We start from the raw sequence: 20,511 nt of genomic DNA, 5'->3' as shown, positions 1-20,511 counted from the left end.
CGGGATTCAATCCCCAGCATCCCGTCAGGACCCGGGAGCACTACCAGGAGGAAACCCTGAGCATCTCCAGGGCACAGGTGTGTCCTCCCAACCATCGAAAAAAGGGGTGGTTCTTAAAAAAACAAACAAACCAAAAGCCTCCTAAAGAAGAGGGCCTGTTTTGTAAAGACAATACAAAGACCCACCCACAAAACAAACAAACAGAACCAAACTATCGAGATTTCTGGGCGTTCTGGCAGCTTTCCAGAGCAGACAGCACTTTGAGTCAGGCCTCCCAGCGCGGGAACGGTGGGCGCTGTCTGACCTGGCGCCCATTCAGGCCATCTGAGGCCACGCTCCGAACAACAGCCCGCCGGGATGGCCACGTGAGCAGGCAATAATGGGCAATAAGTTTATTAGCAAATGAGCTGATTGGCAAGTCAGGTTGAATAAGCCCGTTAGTCCTCAGCACGAGGGGTACAGCTCTCCCAAAGGGCACATGACTTAGACTGGCAGTGAATAAAGGAGGCTCAGTCTATAAATAGAATCCATAGACTTTTTCCCCTCTTATGCATACAGTTTGTGTTCTGCTCACCAGGCAGAAACCTATCTATTTTGCAACGCTGTGTAATTTCTCCTACAAAACACCAAACTTTACAATAAAATCACATTTTTGGGGGGAGAGTTTCAGCTTGGGGGGGCCACATCCGGAGGAATCTGGCCCACGGACACTCCTGGGGAAGCTTGGGGAAGCTTGGGGAACTGTGTGGGATCTGGGAGGTGAAACCCGGTTAGTCGCCTGCCAGGCAAACACCCTACCTTCCGGACTATCGCTTCGATCCCCCAAATTAGAATTTTAATAACATTTCTATTCCAATGGGTAATTAAGTAACGTCCAGAGGAAACAGGGTGAGCGAGAACTCGAGTCAGAGTCGCCCTCACACCGCCTGGCCCTGGCACCAACAGGGCAAACCCCCAAGGGCTGCCTGGAGGAGGCAGGAGACCGGCGTGAGCCAGCTTCAGTTGATTACTGTTTCTTAATTTCTTTCTAGTTTTGTCCAGCAAATAATAAAGACTTTAGAGCTAAAGAAAGAAAAGAGTGAAAACTGCCCTGTCGGGGGTTGGCGAGAGACAGCTTGCCAGGCTTCACAAGCCGGAGCCTGGGTTCGAGTCCCACAGCCACTTCCAGAGGTAACCCCAGAGCACTGAGCCAGGAGTAGCTTCTGAGTACCACTGGGTGGGGCCCATAACTGGAGAACGTCTCTGGCGTATGTGAGACTATAGACCCCTCCCCCCAAGAAATAAAAGTGGAACTAATCAAAGAAACTTGCCAACTGGAAATTGAGAACTACATCAAGAAGCGCTGTAGCACTGTCATCCCATTGTCCATCGATTTGCTCCAGAGGGCACTAGTAATGTCTCCATTGTGAGACTTGTTACTCTCTTTGGCATACTGAATACGCCACGGGGAGCTTGCCAGGCTCTGCTGTGCGGGCGGGATACTCTCGGCAGCTTGCCGGGCTCTCCGAGAGAGACGGCCACATGCAAGGCAAATGCCCTACCTGCTGTGCTGTCGATCCAGTCCACATCAAGATCAAGAAAGGAATCAAAAATGTTAAATAACAAAGTCTTTTCAATTTTCAAATGATAATCTTTCTTTAGTAGTGATAATTTTATTTTTTTATTTTTATTTTTTTTGCTTCTTGGGTCACACCCAGCGATACTCAGGAGTTGCTCCTGGCTCTGCACTCAGGAATTACTCCTTGTAGAACTTGGGGGATCATATGGGATGTTGGGGATCGAACCCAGATCGGCCTTGTGCAAGGCAAATGCCCTACCGCTGGATTATCGCTCTCGTTCCAGGACTGATGATTTTAAAGTTTAGAGGTTTAAGTAGCTTGGCAAACAAGTATCTTTTTAAGTTTTAGCTGGTCTACTTCTACAATGCTAACGAATTACTAAAACAAGAAATCTCAAATCCTTTATTAGATTTAAATCACTGCCTTGAGCAAGATATATTTTACACTTATTAGCAAGACCAGTTTTAAATGACTCTTAGCAAAATGTTAAAGTATAAGAGGGATCATTAAAAAATATTTTTAAAGTTGGTATCTAGGGTCAGAGCAATAGTACAGTGGGTAGAGCGTTTGGCCTTGCACACGGCCAACCTGGGTTCATATCCCATATGGTCCCTCGATCCCCACCAGAAGTAACCCCTGACCACTGCCGAATGTGACCGAAAAATACAAAAAAACAAAAAAAAAGTTGGTATCTAAGTAATTTAATTAAAGAGAAACTCAGTGAGAAACTCATGAAACCAATAGACTGGAATGATTAGAATGTTCTGGATTTTACAATTATCATTTCCAATATATTGGCTCGGTTGCCACTCAACTTTCAGATGGATTATCTCTATTTGATGTTTCCTAACAAATTCACACTAAATTTCAACAAGCAAATTATTGCGTCATTCATCTGAAAGCAAACGTGAGCAACGTTGGGCAGGTTCATGAATAGCACCTTGGGCTTCTCCGCACGCTGTGTATTACCTGGGGCATATAGACCCATGGCAGGAGAGGCTTAAGAGTAAGAGGCCTCGAAGGCTAAGTACATGACCTCGGTAATGTGGTAACTTTATCTGAAACCCTGCTGCAAAGCAAATGGTAAAACAGAAAACCACTAGGATAACGTCATAAAGTGCATGGAGGTGACCAATGCGCATCTGTGCTAATTCCGGAAAGATAAGAGTCCACAGACGTCACGACCATAGACATCCCAATCTATCGGCATTTTTTTTCCCTTGGCTTTTTTGGGTCACACCCAGCTCCTGGCCCTGCACGCAGGAATTACTCCTGGCGGTGCTCGGGGAACCCTATAGGATGCTGGGGATCGAACTTGGGTCGACCTCGTCCTCCCACTGCCTTAATGCTCTGACCCCTCTGTCGGCATTTCTGAGAGCCGAATGTGCTTGAACCGCCAACAAACTAGCAGTGAAGACAACAGATGAGGGGCCAGGAACATGGCTCAAGGGTTGGAGCATGTGACTTACACACGAGGCCCCAAGTTTGATCCCGGGCACCAAGTGGCCTCCTAGCACTGCACTGCTGGGTGGGTCCTGGGGCGCCCCCTGGGGCACTGCACGGTCAGGCTCACAGAACAGGCCCCACGGGGCTGGCTGAAGACCTCCCACCGCCACCAAAAAAAAAAAAAATCAAATGAAAAAGCTCAAGGACACACACACACACACACACATCAGAAAAACAGTCAAAACACAGTCAGATTTCTCTGTGAAATAATGTGGAAAAAGAGGCTTCACAAATGAGTCTCATGTGAAGAGAAGACTAACTCGTTCTGGATAGTACGGTGCCTCTCCCCACTGAGAAACACTCCTGTTGGAATCATTTCACCATCTTACTTTTTCTTGAAAAACATTTTTATCAAAAAATTTTAAAAACTTTTTATTTTTGCCTTTTGGGCAACTCCTGGTGATACTCAGGGATTACTCCTGGCTCTACGCTCAGGAATTACTCCTGGCGGTGCTCCAGGGACCATATGGGATGCCAGGGATCGAACCCAGGGTCGGCTGAGTGCAATGCAAATGCCCTCCCCGCTGTGCTATGGCTCCAGCCCCGCCCTCCCCCTCCCCTGAATTACCCTTAACAGTTTCGTAGAGCAGACACCTCAAGTCTAGAAATATCTGGACCAGCCCGTCTGGGCTCATGGTAACGGGAGTGCCCTCCCTGGCACAGAGAGGTCCGAGGGAGGGTCAGGGGGTCCTGTGCACCCGGCCGCATTGCTCTGGGTACCCACCTGCTTGTACAGCCAGCCACGTCTCACCACCGGAGCGTTGGGGTTCCTTTTAATCGAATTGGATCGTTTTCCAAAGTTATGAACTTTTTTAGACGCCCGTGAAGTCTAAGAAGAAAAACACATACACACACATTCAAAACATAATACACGGCGTGTAGCCCTGATGTTTGAGTTTGCTTTTTTGTCTTTGTGTAATTTTTCTTTTTCTTTTTCTTTTTTTTTTTTTTTTTTAGCCTTTTAGCAATACTGAGGGGTTACTCCTGGCTCAGGCACTCAGGAATTACTCCTGGCGGTGCTCGGGGGACTGTATGGGATGCTGGGGATGGAACCCGGGGGCGGGGGAGGGGGTTGCGTGTAAGGCAAATGCCCTACGCACTGTACTATCGCTCCAGCCCAATTTAGAACCCTTTTGCGGCCGCTCTAAGGCATGAGGGGCAAAATTCTCTCAGCTGAACAGCTGTGGTTTTGCTTTTGCTAACTTTGCTGTCTCAAGTCTAAGAATGCCACACGGACTTCTAACCCCCAGGATAACTGAAAAGGACCACACGTTTTTACAAATTCCGTTTTAAAACTGGTGAAAATGATTTTCAGAAAGGCACCAGCAAGTGTAGGACTTGTTCTAACGTTATATAAACAGCATTATACAATACACAGTATCTCACAAGCACTCTACAGAGCGGTGTGGCATTATACAAACTCACTAAACACACACATATATGTCCCGCTATATACATTCAATAAACATTAAGTAAAAAGTTAGTGTATAAGAATAAACCAAAAGTTATTTTGTTGGTTTGATATGTAATACTGTTTCAATTAAAGAAAATTAACTGTGTCAAGTCAGAAAAGGAACACACTTAAAATATAAATTGTGCATGTCACATTAAATCAAAACACGATTAGAAAGATCTGCTTAATGTCATCTACTGTTTTCTTCATTGTGGACAAGGCTGAATTTGAGTAATACCAAGCAGATGCTGATCACTATAGTCTCAGCACACAGAACGGTATGGAATCGCTTAAAACATTTATTTTGGCAGGAATGGTAGCAGTAATCAAAAACCAAAATACTGAATTTGAGGCTCTCTGAAGACAAATGTCAAACGATCTCTTAATTTTCTCTTCTTCTTTCTGGGGCAGTGCTGGGAGCTGAACCCAGGACCTCACTCCAGCGAGGGTGAGGGCACAACCTCTCCAGCTTAATTTCCGAGGTTAACCTAGAATCTTTCAGTTGAGCGCAGCAAAAATCCATTTTGTGGAGCTTATTATTACACTGTCAACATTTTAAGGCATATATATATATATATATATATATATATATAATTTTTTTTTTGCAACTTTGCCAAAGTAGGTTTCTTGGGCAAATTTCATTTTATTTCCCAAGAGCTAATGACTAAACACAGTATTAGAACTCAGAAGATAAGCCGAGAGGAGGCTAGCTTTTCTTCCTGGACTCTCACTTTCCATCTCTACCGACAAGCCAGTGCAGCCTGGAGAGATAAAAGCAGCCCAGTGCTGTCGTTAGGGGGCATCTTTCTCCCCCCTCAAACGACAACACTTCGAATAGCTCTTCTGTTTCACTAGTTCCTGGAACTCATCTCTATAAACAGAAAGTCTACTCACACACTCAATATAATCGAGTTCTAACTTGTACGGTACCTTGTTTTTTGGCTGGCTTTTTTGGGTCTCACCCAGCAAGACTTGGGGGTCACTACTGGCTCTGCATTCAAGAATTACTCCTGGCGGTGCTTGGGGGACCCTATGGGATGCCAGGGATCGAACCTGGGTTGGCCGAGTGCAAGGCAAATGCCCCACCTGCTGTACTATCTCTCCGCCCACCCTTGTACTGTCCCCTTTAACCTAGACAAAATGATGAGTATTTCCGGATGGTATAGTCCCTCTCCCCATTTTAAAATACACTCCAGATAAATTTTGTCTGGCAAGTGAAAAATGGTACTTTCCCTCCTTGATTTAAATTAAGATTCTTCACATTATGTTTGCGTCTGCAAATCTTTGTCACGTATTTAGGAGTCAAATTCTACTTTCTTTTTTAGGGAAGTGACTTTTACATAATCTACCCATTTAAAAACTGGGCTGTAAGCCTTTTTTTCTGATTGATTCATAGCATTTCTATAGTTATAAAGGAAGTAATACTAAATTGTCATATGAATTGCAGCTATTATCACAAATGATCAATGTTGCTGAATTTCTCCTTCTTTCCCACTCTGACTTCTGGGTTTTATGTCAGATTGAGAGAGACCATCTGCATCTGGAATTCTTTGTTTGTTTGTTTTCATCCGCCACTGTTTTTTATAAGATATTTAGTTTTGACCGTATCTGGCCATACTCTAACCCAGTTCCCGGCTCTGTGACCCCTGAAGGTAGTAGGGAGACCCGAATGAGGTACTGGGCCAGAACCAGAGTCGGTGGCAGGCAAGGCCGTGTAAGGCCTCGTGCCTTGCCTCCCACGAGACCTCTCCGGCCTGAGATTTTGATTTTTAACACTGGATTAATTAGCAGTGGATTCATCTGAAGGTTTTGCTGCAGAGCACGAGACACTTTCTAGACCTACGTGCCCGGATCCACTTACTAGTTTTCTACATTTTAACTGAGATAGAGTAAAAGCAACATTACAGTGCTCAATAGCGTACTGATACTCTACACAAAAATCAGAATTCACATCAGTTGAAATTCTGTGTTTTATTCTGGTTCCTGGGCCACACCTGCGTGTGCTCAGGGCTTACTCCTAGCTCTGTGCTCAGGAATCACTCCCGGTGGGGTTCAAAGGACCACACGAGGTGCTGGGGATCAAACTGAGTTAGCTACATGCAAAGCAAGTGTCTTAAGTCTGTATTATGGTTCTAGTCCCGTATGTAAACGTTTCTATTTATGTCTACAGCCCACAAAACTTCAGCTTTCAAATTAGATAACTGCTTACTATCCTTTCTTTAGAATGACTGCAATTTAATCGTTGAATTATAAAATGGCAGCTTTTAAATTAAGATTTCTGTGCTACCATCCCGTGATGATTTTATAGATTCAGGAACTGAGCTATTTAAGCTATTATCCATTCAGATTTATCAGTATATTTTCTAAGACTGTCAAGGAATTATTTAAAAAAAAATAATTTTTTTGCTTTTTGGGTCACACCCTGGCTTTGCACTCAGTAATCACTCCTGGCGGTGCTTGGGGGACCACATGGGATGCTGGGAATCGAACTCAGGTTGGCCGCGTGCAAGGCAAACACCCTCCCTGCCGTACTATCGCTCCAGCCCCTTTCAAGGAATTTTTTTTTTCCTTTTTGGATCACACCTGGCGATTCTCAGGGGTTACTCCTGGCTCTGCACTCAGGAATTACTCCTGGTGGTGCTCGGGGACCACATGGGATACTGGGAATCAAACCCGGGTTGGCCGCGTGCAAGGCATATGCCCTTCCTACTGTGCTATCACTCTAGCCTCCTTTTAAGAAATTTTTATATGAAAAATCCTACACTTAAAACATTTAACAAGGCCGAGGGATAGGCTCAATGGGCTGAAGCCCCATATTTGATCCCTGTACTGCCTGCTAACCCCACCCCACCCCCCGCCCCCCAGTGATGCTAAGCCAGAAGTAGCCCTGAGCACAGCCAAGTGTGGCATCCAAACAAAACCAAACGTGTTACAGATTAGAGACAGTCGGCAACAGTCACAGGTTTTTATGGACGCACGAGGCCGACTCAGAGAGTGGCATGACGCGATTTCGTTTCTGCTAACGAGGAGGCAATGCCCAGGCCCCACTGTCCGGTCGAGGGCAGCCTCCCGAGACCCCGGGCTGCAGGCTCCCTTCTCTGCAGAGACATTCCCAAGCCGCACAGTGACCCTCACATAGACACGATTCCGTTAGGCGGATCGCAGATGGATTTGACTTGCAATTACCCACTCAAATATTAGCCTAAGCCCCATTCAGGTGTGGAGTTTCCCAAAGGATTTCTAGGCTATTACAGTCATCTTCAGCTTCCCCACATGAGTTGATTCCATAAACTACCCACCTCCTTTCACACATGGATCCATCACACTGGTGAAATTGTTTAAAATATCTGAACTGTGGAAGGTTGCTAAAAATGTCGTCGGGAGGTGTTACAAAGCTTACAGCCACCACAAGAGTAGTCAAGTGTCCAGGTCTTTGCTATCAGTCTTTTGGGTAACAAGCTTAGCTTAAGTGGATGATACAGTCGTATGAGTTTGTCGAAGTATTACATGAACATCTAGTGCAGTTTCAAACTCTTGTAATTGTCGTTAGTGTATTTTGTTATGAACCACGTCTAATGGTTTTACCTCAAGTCAGAAAGCAAAATTAAGTGCTTTGGTCAGTTAATACAATGGTTATATCTCCCTCCCCCCCCAAAAAAATGTCGTCAGGAAATGATTACAATAGAATCTGATTTATTCAAATTCCAATTCACTGTTCCTTAAGCCGAATATAACTAGGTCCGTGTAGTAACAAAAGAAAGGCAAGTTGTATAATTTTCAGTGCCCCGAGAGAGAGTCACAGCAACAGACCCTGCGGTTACCGTAGCTCTCATCACTGACCGATGGGGAGCGGGCAACTCACCCTGCCCACGGGGCTCATGGGGTGCGTCCCGTAGTCCGAGGTCAGGTTGTAGCTGGACGCCTCATTCATCATGCTTATCGCGCGCTCCTTCTTCTCTTCAGATGTCATGTTGGCGACAGCCCTGAAAATGCAGTATGCAAAAAAATGCAAGAGCATGCTGCGTGTGGGATGTGCTTGCTGATGAAGGGGCAAGTGAGTCAACAACGCTCGGGCCCTATTTTATCAAAAGGGCCAAAGACAAGGAGAACTGGACAGACTTGGGAGTAAGAACTTATGGGTTGGGGTTGGAGCAATAGCACAGCAGGTAGGGCATTTGCCTTGCACGCAGCCGACCCAGGTTCGAATCCCAGCATCCCATATGGTCCCCCGAACACTGCCAGGAGTAATTCCTGAGTGCATGAGCCAGGAGTAACCCCTGTGCATTGCCAGGTGTGACCCAAAAGAAAAAAAAAAGAACTTATGGGTTATATACATCTGCTTTCCAATATATGCAGTATTTTTCTCTTAAAACACAATGTAAGTGAATCAGATGTTCATTACAATGCAGCATCGCAGACAGACTGCATCCTCTCACCAGAAAATCTAAAATTTAATTACCAGATCAACTGTTCTAATAATGAACAGTATCAATAATCCTGATGACTAATTTTGTGAGACTTATATAAATATGTTCACACATAGTTAATTCGATGCTAATAAAAGTGCTGAGACATGGTAATTATGAGTAGCTGATTTGCTTATGAGGAAAAAAAATGAGCTCAGAGTAGTTTAATAACGTGATTAAGTTTATAGTTTTGTGGACTTTACATCCTGAGAGACTGAGCTTTCCGTGAGAATGATAAAAAAAATTTAAAATTATATTTCTCATGAAAAAAATAATTAAAGTTGTGTTTCTTAATTGCACAGTGTAAACCAATAGTGCCTGCCATTATTACACTAGATAGCAAATGTCCAGGTCACTTGTTGTCTAGAGTAATTAAAGAAAATAAATAAACGGCCCTCTCCCTCCCTCTGCCGGCCCCCTGGGGCTGGGGCCTCCGGTGAAAGCCAGAAGCCAGACTCACTGTTCATTCACCACGAAAATGCAGTTGTCCTGGGAGGGCTGTCCCGTGACAGGGTGCTTGCATGTCACTTTCCTTTCATTGTGGCTGGGGGAGAAAGAGGAAAGAGAAAACGTTGGTATTTCTATTTCCACAGACTTGTCCACGATCGTCACAAATGAGCCACAGCTCAGCAGAACATCAAGGTTTGAGGACAGCGGAGAGGAAATTCAAATCCTCGGTGCTGGATGTTTGAAACACTTCTGTCTCCTGTGCATCTGTGTGTGCCAATGTCACTTACAGCGCTATACTACAGCCAAGTTCACTTCTCACTGGCGTGGGCCAATCACTGATTATTTTTTCTTTCTTTTAAAATAAAGTTATATTAGAGGCTGGAGCAATAGTACAGCAGGTAGGGCATTTTTGCCTTGCAGGCGGTCGACCCGGGTTCAAGCCCCGGCACCCCACTGGGTTCTCCAACCACTGCCAGGAATAACTCCTGAGTGCAGAGCCAGGAGTAACCCTTGAGCATTGCTGGATGTGACCCAAGAAGCATGCATAAATAAATAAATAAATAAATAAATAAATAAATAAACAAACAAATAGCTATGTTAACTGGCTTCTGCGATCATTGCATTGTATACTTGATAGGTGGAACATGAAAAATAAGAACGGCATGGTGCCTTAAACAACCCACATATATTTCAAATGTAATTTGAGATAGTTTTGGTAAATGGGAACATTTAAAATTTAATGGTGTGAAAATGTATGTCTATAGTTGTAAAACTGAGTGTAATACTTTCCCCCCTGCTGATGTTTATTAATTAGAGTTTTCCTATGTTAATAAAACTGGAAAAAAACTGACTTGGTCTTAACAAGATTTTTGGCTAGTATGGGGACAAACTGGCATTGCGTGTGCGAAAGCCATCCAGGAATATTAATGTGGGATTTTTCCAGATCAGTTAAATTTTCTTTAAATATTTAAACAAATTAAACTGGAAAAGTAGGGAGGAAAGGAAAGATAATAATAATATTAATAATAATAAAGAATGATTACCAATTTCCATTCTGTTGCAGCCCAATTTTGGCACCATGTCAAACGTATAAATAAAAAACCTTATAATAATACTACCTGGGCATTGGACTTATTAAAAAAGACACGACCAGAACCACTGGCACAAGTCTCACTGTGGTGGTCCTGGGACCCTTTATCGGGATGAGAGATCTAGCTCATGGCCCCCTGAAAAAAATATAAAGTGCCACTGGAGGAGGACTGCCAAGTATGGTGCTTCTATTTTACTAAAGACTAAAGAATCCCCATAAATAATGGGGTTTTGCGACACTGCGGAGGCTCCTATAGAAAAGTGGCATCTGAAGGAAATCTTAAGTGAAATTGACAAATCACCACCTAAAACAAAAATTTACTTGTTATATTAACTGGGAAAACTTTTTATTGCTTTGAGGGAAAGGAAGAATTTTGCCAAAGAAGTACTTTCTTTCTGGGTTGAGCGAGATTGTCTTTTACTGTTTTCTTGAAACAACAGAAGGAAGAAAGGAAAAACACACGAAGTTAAGCTGGTAGACGCCTGACAGGATGCTGTGTCTTCACATACTGGATCACAGACAGACAGGCAGACAGACAGGCAGACAGACAGACAGACAGACAGACAGACAGACAGACAGACACACACACACACACACACACACACACACACACACACACACGATCATCGGTCTATTAGTGGCTTTGGTTTTTGTTTTCTGGGCCACCCCTGACAATGCTCAGCGGTTGCTCTTGGCCCTGCATTCAGGAATCACTCCTGGCGATTCTTGGGTTACTCCGGCTCTGCACTTAGGAATTACTCGTGGTGGTGTTCAGGGGACCATAGGGGATATGCCCAGGTTCGAACCTAGGCCAGTCAAGTACCCAACCCACTGTGCTATCTCTATCTCTCTACTCCCAAATTAGTGTTTTTAAAGTTAGGTGACACGCCAGAGCATAACGTAGTTCATGAGACCATTAGTATGCCTGACCTTAGGAAACTCCGTTTCATGACTGAGGAAAATTTAAGATGTCTTATTGAATATTTCTTTCTTAATCTTAACACACACACACACACACACACACACACACACACACCACAAAACTACTATATGTGTTGCTGAAGTCAACAACTACAAGTCACAAACTTTCTGGCAAACTTTATGTGGTTTCTTCCCCCAGCCCCACTATCATTAATATTATTTCCGCTGGACACGTGGCACAGATATGTCCAGATACTTAAAACAAGTAAACAAAAGCTCATGGGCCCCCGCCATTGAGGCGCCAGCCCTCCACTCCTGAACTCTGCCCACAGACACAGTGCTCTGGGCGCGGCCCGACTAGCCACTCCACAACCTCCGCAGAACAGGGGTGAGGGTGTGAGTGGATTTCACTCCCTCTGGCCAGGCCAGGCAGCCTCCACACCCGAACCTGCCACAGCAAAGGGCCTGGCTCAGAAACCCCTAAAGCTCACGCACCGGGAAACAGCGTCTGCTAACTCCGCACTTGGGAGCACAGCAAACCTGACGTGGACGCCCACCAGCTCACATAGTGGAATAGTACTTGGCTAAAAAGATAATTGTGAAATTTGCTCTACATGGAGGGACCTGAGAGTAATCATGCCAGTGAAGAGGAGAGAGAGAGAGAGAGAGAGAGAGAGAGAGAGAGAGAGAGAGAGAGAGAGAGAGAGAGAGAGAGAGAGAGAGAGAGAGAGAAAGAGAGAGAGAGAGAGAGAGAGAGAGAGAGAGAGAGAGAGAGAGAGAGAGAGAGAGAGAGAGAGAGAGGGGGAGAGAGAGAGAGAGAGGAGAGAGAGAACTATCTCTCTCATATGTGGGGGATAGAGAAGCAGAACAGGGGAATAACGTCTGCCCTGGAGGGAAGCGTCCAGCTAGGAGGAGGTGTGGAAAGGTGGGAAAGTGCTAGGAATGCCAGACACAAAAGTCAGATCCAAATGGATTAGAGACCTCAATATCACACCTGAGTCCATAAGATACAAGGAGGGAAATGTAGGCAGAAGCCTCCATGATACGGAAGCTAACGGCATCTTCAAGGATGAAACACCACTGACCAAGCAAGTGGGAACAAATATAAATAAATGGGATTACATTAAAGTAAGAAGCTTCCGCACCTCAAAAGAAATAGTGATCAAAATAAAGAGCCCAGGGAATGGAGAAAATCATCTTCCCAATATCCATAAGATAGGGGCTTAATATCCAGGATATACAAGACACTGGTAGGACTTCACAAGAAAAAGGCCTCCAATCCCATCAAAAAATGGGGAGAAGAAATGAACAAAAACTTCCTCAAAAGGAAATTCAAATGGCCAAAACGTACATAAAAAAAATGTTCTACATCGCTAATCATCAGGGAGATGAAAATCAAAACAACAATGAGATATCATCTTACATCACAGAAACTGGCTCACATCAAAAAGAACAAGAACAACCAGTGCTGGCGCGGATGCAGGGAGAAAGGGACTCTCATTCATTGTTGGTGGGAATGCCGACTGTCCAGCCTTTTGGAAAACAAAATGGACATTCCTCCAAGAACTGGAAATTCAGTTCCCATATGACCCAGCAATACCACTTCTGGGAATATATCCCAGAGATGCAAAAAACAAACAAACAAACAAAAAAAAAAACCAAAAAGAAAACAGTAGAAATGACATCCGCACTTGCATGTTTATTGCAGCACTGTTTACAATAGCCAGAATCTGGAAAACACATGAGTGCCCGAGAACAGATGACTGGTCAAAGAAACTGGTACATCTACACAATGCAGCTGTTAGGAAAGATGAAACCATAATGACATTTGCATATAAGCGGATGGACATGGAAAGTATCATGCAAAGTGAAATTAGTCAGAAAGAGAGGGACAGGCATAGAATGACTGCATTCATTTGTAGAATATCAAGTAACATCATAGACTAACACCTAAGGAAGTAGAGACAAGGGCCAGGAGGATGGCTCCACGGCTTGGAAGCTGGTCTCACAAGCTGGGGGAAAAGGCAGCTGGGATGGAGAAGGGAACACCAAGTAAACGATGGCTGGAGGGATCGCTTGGGATGGGAGATGTGTGCTGAAAGGAGACTATGGACCGAACACGATGGCCTCTTAGTACCTGTACTGCAAACCGCAATACCCGAAAGGAGAGAGACTAAGAGGGAACGTGCCGGCCACAGAGGCAGGGGGTGGGAAGGGGTGGGGGTGGCGGGAGGGATACTGGGAACATTGCTGGTGGAGAATGAGCACTGGTGAAGGAGATGGGAGCTCGATTATTCTCTGACTGAAACGTAATCGAGAATGAACGTTCGTAAGCCTGTGACTGTATCTCATCACAGTGATTCAATTAAAAAAAAAAGTGATGCTCCAAGCCAGACGGGGATGTAGGGATCCAGCAGAGACTCAATAAAACGAACACTTCACCAAGAACATTCTCTCCGGCTAGATTATCATTCAGATTTGAAGGAAGGATACGAAGCTTCAGGGCCAGGCAGCAGCCCAGGGGATTCACAGCCCTGAAACCAGTTTTATAAGAAGCATTAAAGGGGCTGTTTTAAAGGGTAGGAAGGACTTCTCAGCGCACGTCACAGAGGACAGCTGCCCTCTACTAGACTAACGAAGGTACGTCTACTTGGGGCTTGCTGAGGGATTTTACACATTTTCTATAAGGAACTAATGTCTCATTTGCATTGAATGTTCTCTGTCTTATTGGTCGTTTCAATTTTTCCTTTTACAGGATAAAACACTTTATCCTATGATACTTTTATAAGCCATTCATATCTCCCCCTTTAAATGTTCTTAATTCTCTTCACTTTTACTAAATTTTATAGCTGTAGGTTTGACCTACTTCATGGAAACTCTAAAATATATTATCAAAGAATTAAAGACAAATGACAGGGAAGATAGAATTATTACCATCATGAGACCCAAGTACAAAATAAAAATCAATGCAATATAGTTTAAATACTAGACTTGAAAACTTCTCTGTATAAGTGAGAATAGGCATTATATTATATTGTATCCAGTGATCTTAATTTTTTTACTCACACAGGTTAAAATCACAATAGCAGTCAATCATCACAAGTGTATTTTATTTATCTCCTGATTACTGCACTTGCCATTCATTTAAGTTTTCTTGGAGCAAACAATATAGAATAAATTTGTTACGTGTCTGCTAAGGGGGGCAGGCCACACTGATGGTGGGACTGGAACTTCGTATGACTGAAATGACTGTAATACGAATAACTCTGTAAAGCCCAGTGTTTTAACAAACACAAATTAAAAAAAAAAACTTTACTGCTGCAACAGAACTGACAGAGTGCAGTATATTTTTAGCATTCCATTAAATGACTTAACATGCGTACGCAGTATATTTTAATTTTTTTATGCAAACACATAGGTGTGGAGACATGGTGGCAAAGACATTTACTTATTTACTTTGGGTCACACCTGGCTGAGTTCAGCGATTATGCCTGACTACACACTTAGGAATTACTGCTCATGGTGCTCAGAGGGCCACAGGGAATGCCGGAACCAGATCAAGAGCTCACCTGGTGAACTATCTCTCTGGCCCTACTATTTTTTTTTAATCAAATAAAGAATCAACCTAATTTATTCCTTTTGTCTCTCTCTCCCATTTTGGGGCCACACCAAAGGGTGAGGAGTTGGGAGGCAGCTTAGAGCGTGAAATCCCGCCATTGGGTGCCCCAGGACCATGGGCCAGGGATCGAGCCTGGGCCTCCCACCTGCCCGGCCCATACAGTTCTCACTATATTTGTGTCACTGTGAGAGGCAGACAAAGATGTCCTCTCAATTTTGTATTTATTTGCCCTGGCTTCTATACGACCTCTCTTCGCTACTAAATCAAAACATATATTTTATAAACCATTACATTCCAAAGTCTGCAAAATGAAATATGTTATAGCCATTCAAGATTCGGTTCTAAAAACTGTAAGTGATGACAAAAGAGATCTTATAGGCAATAAGAAAAAACAATCATCACGTCCTATAGAACCTACTATCGTGCAGAAGATGCAGGGTGGCGTTTCGAACCATCTCACCAGAAACGAATGAAAACACACGAAAAGCATGACAAATCAAAATATTAACTGCTTAAATGTGGTAACTTCCAGCTGCCCGACGGGGACTTCAATCCTCACGGCTCTTTCAACATGGAAACTTTGAAGATATTTTTAAATTTCAAAATTATTACTTTTATGCGAGCATCAGCACTTCATTTTCAGCGCACTTCAGAGTGCCGGGACGGCCAAGGATAAACCATTTCTCCATCCGTCACGGACGGAGTCAAAGGAACGTCGGGCACCCATAAATAAACAAAGCGTTGCCAAAAGAGTGTTTTTAAAACCGTCGCCATGTCAGCGTGGAGACCGAGAAGGCGCAGGGCGCCGTAAGGACACAGCAGCCCGGCACCGCAGGATGAGGCTGTGCCCAGCCCCCGGCACGGCGATGGGCAGGGTGACCAGCTCCAGGAGGCCCGGCGGTGCCGCTCACAGAACCCGTAGGCGTGTCGGGCAACGCTGGGACTGAGGGCGGATCAGGAACTCAACACTGCTTTGGGAGGATGGGGCACACCCAGTGGTGCTCAGGGCTTCCTCCTGGCAGTGCTCGGGGCACCATATGGGATGCTGGGGACTGAACCTGGGTCGGCCACGTGCAGGGTGAGTCCCCTACCCGCTGTGCTATCTCTCTGGCCTGGTAATATACCTGGGGGGGGAGCCCAGCCCCCCCAGGGACCGCTGAGGGGCTGCCGGGTTCCCTCTTTGCCCGACTGGACAAGCAGCCGCACTGCAGGACGGTCCCTCCTTGGCTGTTCAGGACTGTCCCTGGAACACGGTCCTTCTATACTAGGCCGGAAGGACCCAGGTAGACACTGGCCGCACCAGACCCCGCCTCAGCGGCCCAGAGAACTCTACAACGCTGCCGGGCTTCTGTCTTCCTCTTTCGCTTTTTGTTGTTGGGCCATGCCTGGCGATGCTCTGAGTTCCTCCCGGCTCTGCACTGAGGACTACTGGGGACAATATGGGGTGCCGGGGATCAAACTGGGGTCAGCCGCGTGCAAAGCCAATGCCCTCCCCATCGTGCTCCCCACGCCATGCCAGGGTTTGTTATGAGAAAATAAATTCGAGAAAATAAAGCTGTCTTCTCTCTTGGTTCTCATGGAGAGAGAGAGAGAGAGAGAGAGAGAGAGAGAGAGAGAACAAACGTTAACATAAAGCCTTCCAATGAAGGTTTGTTCTGTTCTTTACTCTAGAAAAGGTGAAGGTTCTGGAATCCTAACAGCATCTGGAAACAAACTCAGCTCTGCCAGGATGCGGAGGACCGGAGGGAAAAGGTCAAGCACTGGCCGGGCCCGAGTGAGGGACGGGGTCAACTGGCGTTTTTTTTAGGACAGACATCAGGAAACTGACAAGGAGCAGCACGAGCTGCCTTCCCTGGCGCTCTGCCCCCTTCACTATTTACGACCAGACATATAATCAATTGCTGTAACGAGAAGATCAAATGAAAGACTTGCTTATTTAAGGTCTCCATGGAACTATTTCATTCAATAATAATTTGGTTTTAAAGGCTCTTAAGATGAATAAATCAGTGTGTGTATAAAATGCTATGTACTGCCATCAAATTATATAAATAAACTTAAAATGATGTGTTTCCTGCAGATGGAATAAGCCCCAAATATATATATATATACATATATATATTATATATGTATATATATACATATATATATTTCTTTTTTTCTTTTTGGGTCACACCCGGTGGTGCACAGGGGTTACTCCTGGCTCATGCACTCAGGAATGACTCCTGGCGGTGCTCGGGGGACCCTATGGGATGCTGGGAATCGAACCCGGGTCAGCCCAGTGGAGGCAAACGCCCTCCCTGCTGTGCTATGGCTCCAGTCCGTTCCCAAGCAGATGCACACGGCACAGGGTTTAAATACAAACCCGAGAGTGTCTCCAGGAAGAAAGGAGTGGGCCGGGCTGGGGACACACACACAAGATGTTGGCCAATCTGGTGTTTGGGACTTTCAGGAACCGTCCACGCCAGGAAGCCGAAGAAACCCATTTCATTCCTGGCGCCGCGTCTCTCAAAGACGAGGCAGAGAGAGAAAGTGCCCCAAAGGGCTGTCAGGGGCCGGACAGATGAGAGCCGGCACCCCCCGCCCCCCGCCTGCCATGCCCGGCCAGGAGAAAGGCCATTTGTCGAGCGTTCCTCCCACACCCGTCCAGTCTGCTCGCAGCCGGGCAGAGAGCGCCAGTGGCCCACCCTGCAGGCCACACACAGGCGCTCGGAAGCCGCCCGAGTGCCGGGGATGAGGGGATGAGCTGGGACAGAGGCGGGACCACCGTGACAGAGAGCGGGAAAGGATCACTCTGGGGAAGGGACAAACGGGGCACTTCTCAGTGCCTGTACTGCAAACCACAGTGCGGGGGATGGGCGAGGGAGGGGGAGAGGAAAAGTATCTGGGGGTTGGAGAGGGAGAGAGAGACAGAGGGAGGGAGGGAGGGAGAATCTGCCATCGAGGCAGGCTGGGGGTTGGGGGGGTGGGGGGGAGAGACAGAGGGGGGTGGAAGGAGAGAGGGAGAGAGAGAGAGAGAGAAAGAGAGGGAATCTGCCATGGAGGTTGGAGTGGGAGAGAGAGAGAGAGAGACAGAGGGGGTGGAAGGGGAGAGGGAGGGAGGGAGGGAAGGAGGGAGGGGGGGGGAGAATCCGCCATCGAGGCAGGCTAGGGGTTGGAGCGGGAGGGAAACCGGGACGTGGGCGGCGGGAAACGCACCCCGGTGGCGGGACGGTTGGTGTTGTATGACTGAATGGTGTTATCATGTTGTATGCTGTTGTATGTTGTATGACTGACTGGTGTTATCCTGTTGCATGCTGTTGTATGACTGACACCAGACCATGATCAGCTTTGTAACTGCATCACAATGAGACTCAAGAACAAACAAACTGCCCTGGCTGGGTGACTGGATCACGGGTGCGAGATCCCCCAGACCCCCCCCCCCCAGCCAGGGAAGCCCAGAGTGTGGTCGAGCGCCCCGCCTGCCCGCACCCAGCTAGGTGAGCCCGATGCCCGGCCCAGCCCCTGCGGGAAGACAGGCAGGTGTGCTCCAGGGAGTCTCGCTTTCCCTCAGAAAGCAACTCAGGCCTACTCGAGGCCCAGCTTCTCTCAGGAAGGAGGAAGAGGAAATTTTTTTTTTTTTACCAATTTCTTTGGAATTTAACATGGACCGAAAGAACTGCCTCTGTCTTTCCATTCGCAGAAACAAGGGAAAAAAGAAACCAGCCTTGAGGAGAGGGCAGGGGAGAAGCATGGGGAGGGGGAAGGGGCAAATGTGGGGTGCTGGAGGGTCACCAGCCGGGTGCGGGTGTGGGGTGCGGGGTGGTGGCCCCCCCAGACCTTCACTCAAGGCTGCTCAGAGCACCCCCTGAGGGGAGAGAGGCTCCCTCTGTTGCCCAGGGCATCCCATGGGGCCCCTGGGTAAGAGTCAAGCAAAGAGGGGGCCGCAGCACGAGATCAGGGGACAGGACGGGGGAGACCCACACAGGAAGGAGACGGAGCTGGGGGGAAGGCGGCCGGAGAAGAATCGAGAAGGCCTGGTGCCACGTGCTCAGCTCCTGGGCTCTCTCTAGCCCTCCGTGTCCCCCACACCCGCGGCCACCTTTCTATTCGACCACCGTGAGACACACGGGCACACAGCTGTTTGTGAGGGGGGTTCAGGCATACACGGTCCCGACACCCGTCCCTCCGCCAGTGCACATCTCCCACCACCAAGGCCTAGTTCACTCTCCTACCAGGGGCTGAGCGATAGCGCAGCGGGGAGGGCATTTGCCTTGCACGCGGCCGACCCAGGTTCGATTCCTCTGTCCCTCTCGGAGAGCCCAGCAAGCTACCGAGAGTGTCCCGCCGGCACAGCAGAGCCTGGCAAGCTCCCCGTGGCACATTCGATATGCCCAAAACAGTAACAATAAATCTCACAATGGAGACATTACTGGTGCCCGCTCGAGCAAATCAATGAGCAACGGGATGACAGTGACAGTGACAGTGACCCCAGGACCCAAGAGCCTACCTCTATGGCAAGACCTCCTTCCCTCCCCCCTCCTTTCTTTCTCTCTCTCCCCTTCCTTCTCCCCCTCCCCCTCTCTCTCCAACCCCCACCCCCTCACCTTGTGGCGGCTCCAGCCGTGGGCCAGTCCTCCTGCCCTTGCTTCTACCGCGTCTCTGGGTATTAGTCTCCTGCTTTCACATCCCATAAACGAGTGCCGCCATCCTGTCTGTCCCTCTTCCTCTGACTCATTCGCTCAGCCTCCACGCTTTCAAAAAATATGATAAATTGCTCCTAAAATATTGCCAATAATCATACGTGCGGTTGTGGCAACAAGGGTTGACAATATGGTCATGTGAGGGTGCGCGTGTGCGCGCGCACACACACACACACGCGCGCGCGCGTGCACACACACACATTTCAGAAAGTTCTGAACCAAGGAAGAGACTGTGGTTGCTTCTCATTAAACTCGGCTGACGCATGAGGTGCTGAGTCACGTGTTTCTCTGAAGGGCGGGATCGGGGACTTCATTGAGTGGAAGAGAAACAGGATCTGCCAGTGGTTTGGTGCTGCTGGCTGCCCTGGTTACAGGGCCAGCGGGGTCAGGATGTGGACTTTTACTCGGGCCCAGCCCACCTCAGAACCATGTCAGGCCGGGGCCCAGCAGAAGAGATGTGGACTCCACGGCAGCGCCGGTAGTTTTCAATGTTCTGTAGGAAGCACTGAGGAGTACTTAGCATCTTCTCAGAAGCACTCCGCTTAAACAAAGAGCACTGTGCACTCGGAGCTGGGTCCTGGCCCCCCCCATACTCCCAGGCAGTGCTCGTCTGCCTGTTACCTCAACAGCCATCATAAAGCTTTATCACTCCGAGACTCCGTCTCCAGTAAGCTTTTAAGAAAGATGTCTGGGTTCAGTTAGCAATCATAGGGTTTTATGGCCGTCCAAAGCCGTTTATGAAAAATGCTAAACGCAAAGTTCATTAGT

At 47.0% G+C, this 20,511-nt stretch overlaps 1 protein-coding gene across 12 annotated transcripts in view; it reads right to left on the bottom strand.

The window, feature by feature from the left end:
* PLEKHA5 (pleckstrin homology domain containing A5) overlaps positions 1-20,511 on the bottom strand; it is a 205,309-nt gene that overhangs the window by 81,971 nt on the left and 102,827 nt on the right. For all 12 annotated transcript variants that reach the window (XR_008626951.1, XR_008626952.1, XR_008626953.1 and 9 more), the window contains 3 exons: positions 9,445-9,528; positions 8,381-8,501; positions 3,790-3,894 (listed from right to left, as the gene is read on the bottom strand). Coding sequence is in view for 9 of the 12 variants with exons in the window: in XM_055118299.1 (XP_054974274.1) it covers positions 3,790-3,894; positions 8,381-8,501; positions 9,445-9,528 (310 nt within the window). In the remaining 3 variants the exon portion in view is untranslated. The remainder of the gene's footprint in view (positions 1-3,789; positions 3,895-8,380; positions 8,502-9,444; positions 9,529-20,511) is intronic.

This window comes from Sorex araneus, chromosome 10 (assembly GCF_027595985.1).
Source record: "Sorex araneus isolate mSorAra2 chromosome 10, mSorAra2.pri, whole genome shotgun sequence".
In the NCBI taxonomy this organism is placed as follows: domain Eukaryota; kingdom Metazoa; phylum Chordata; class Mammalia; order Eulipotyphla; family Soricidae; genus Sorex; species Sorex araneus.
This window is presented reverse-complemented; position numbering and strand designations above follow the sequence as displayed.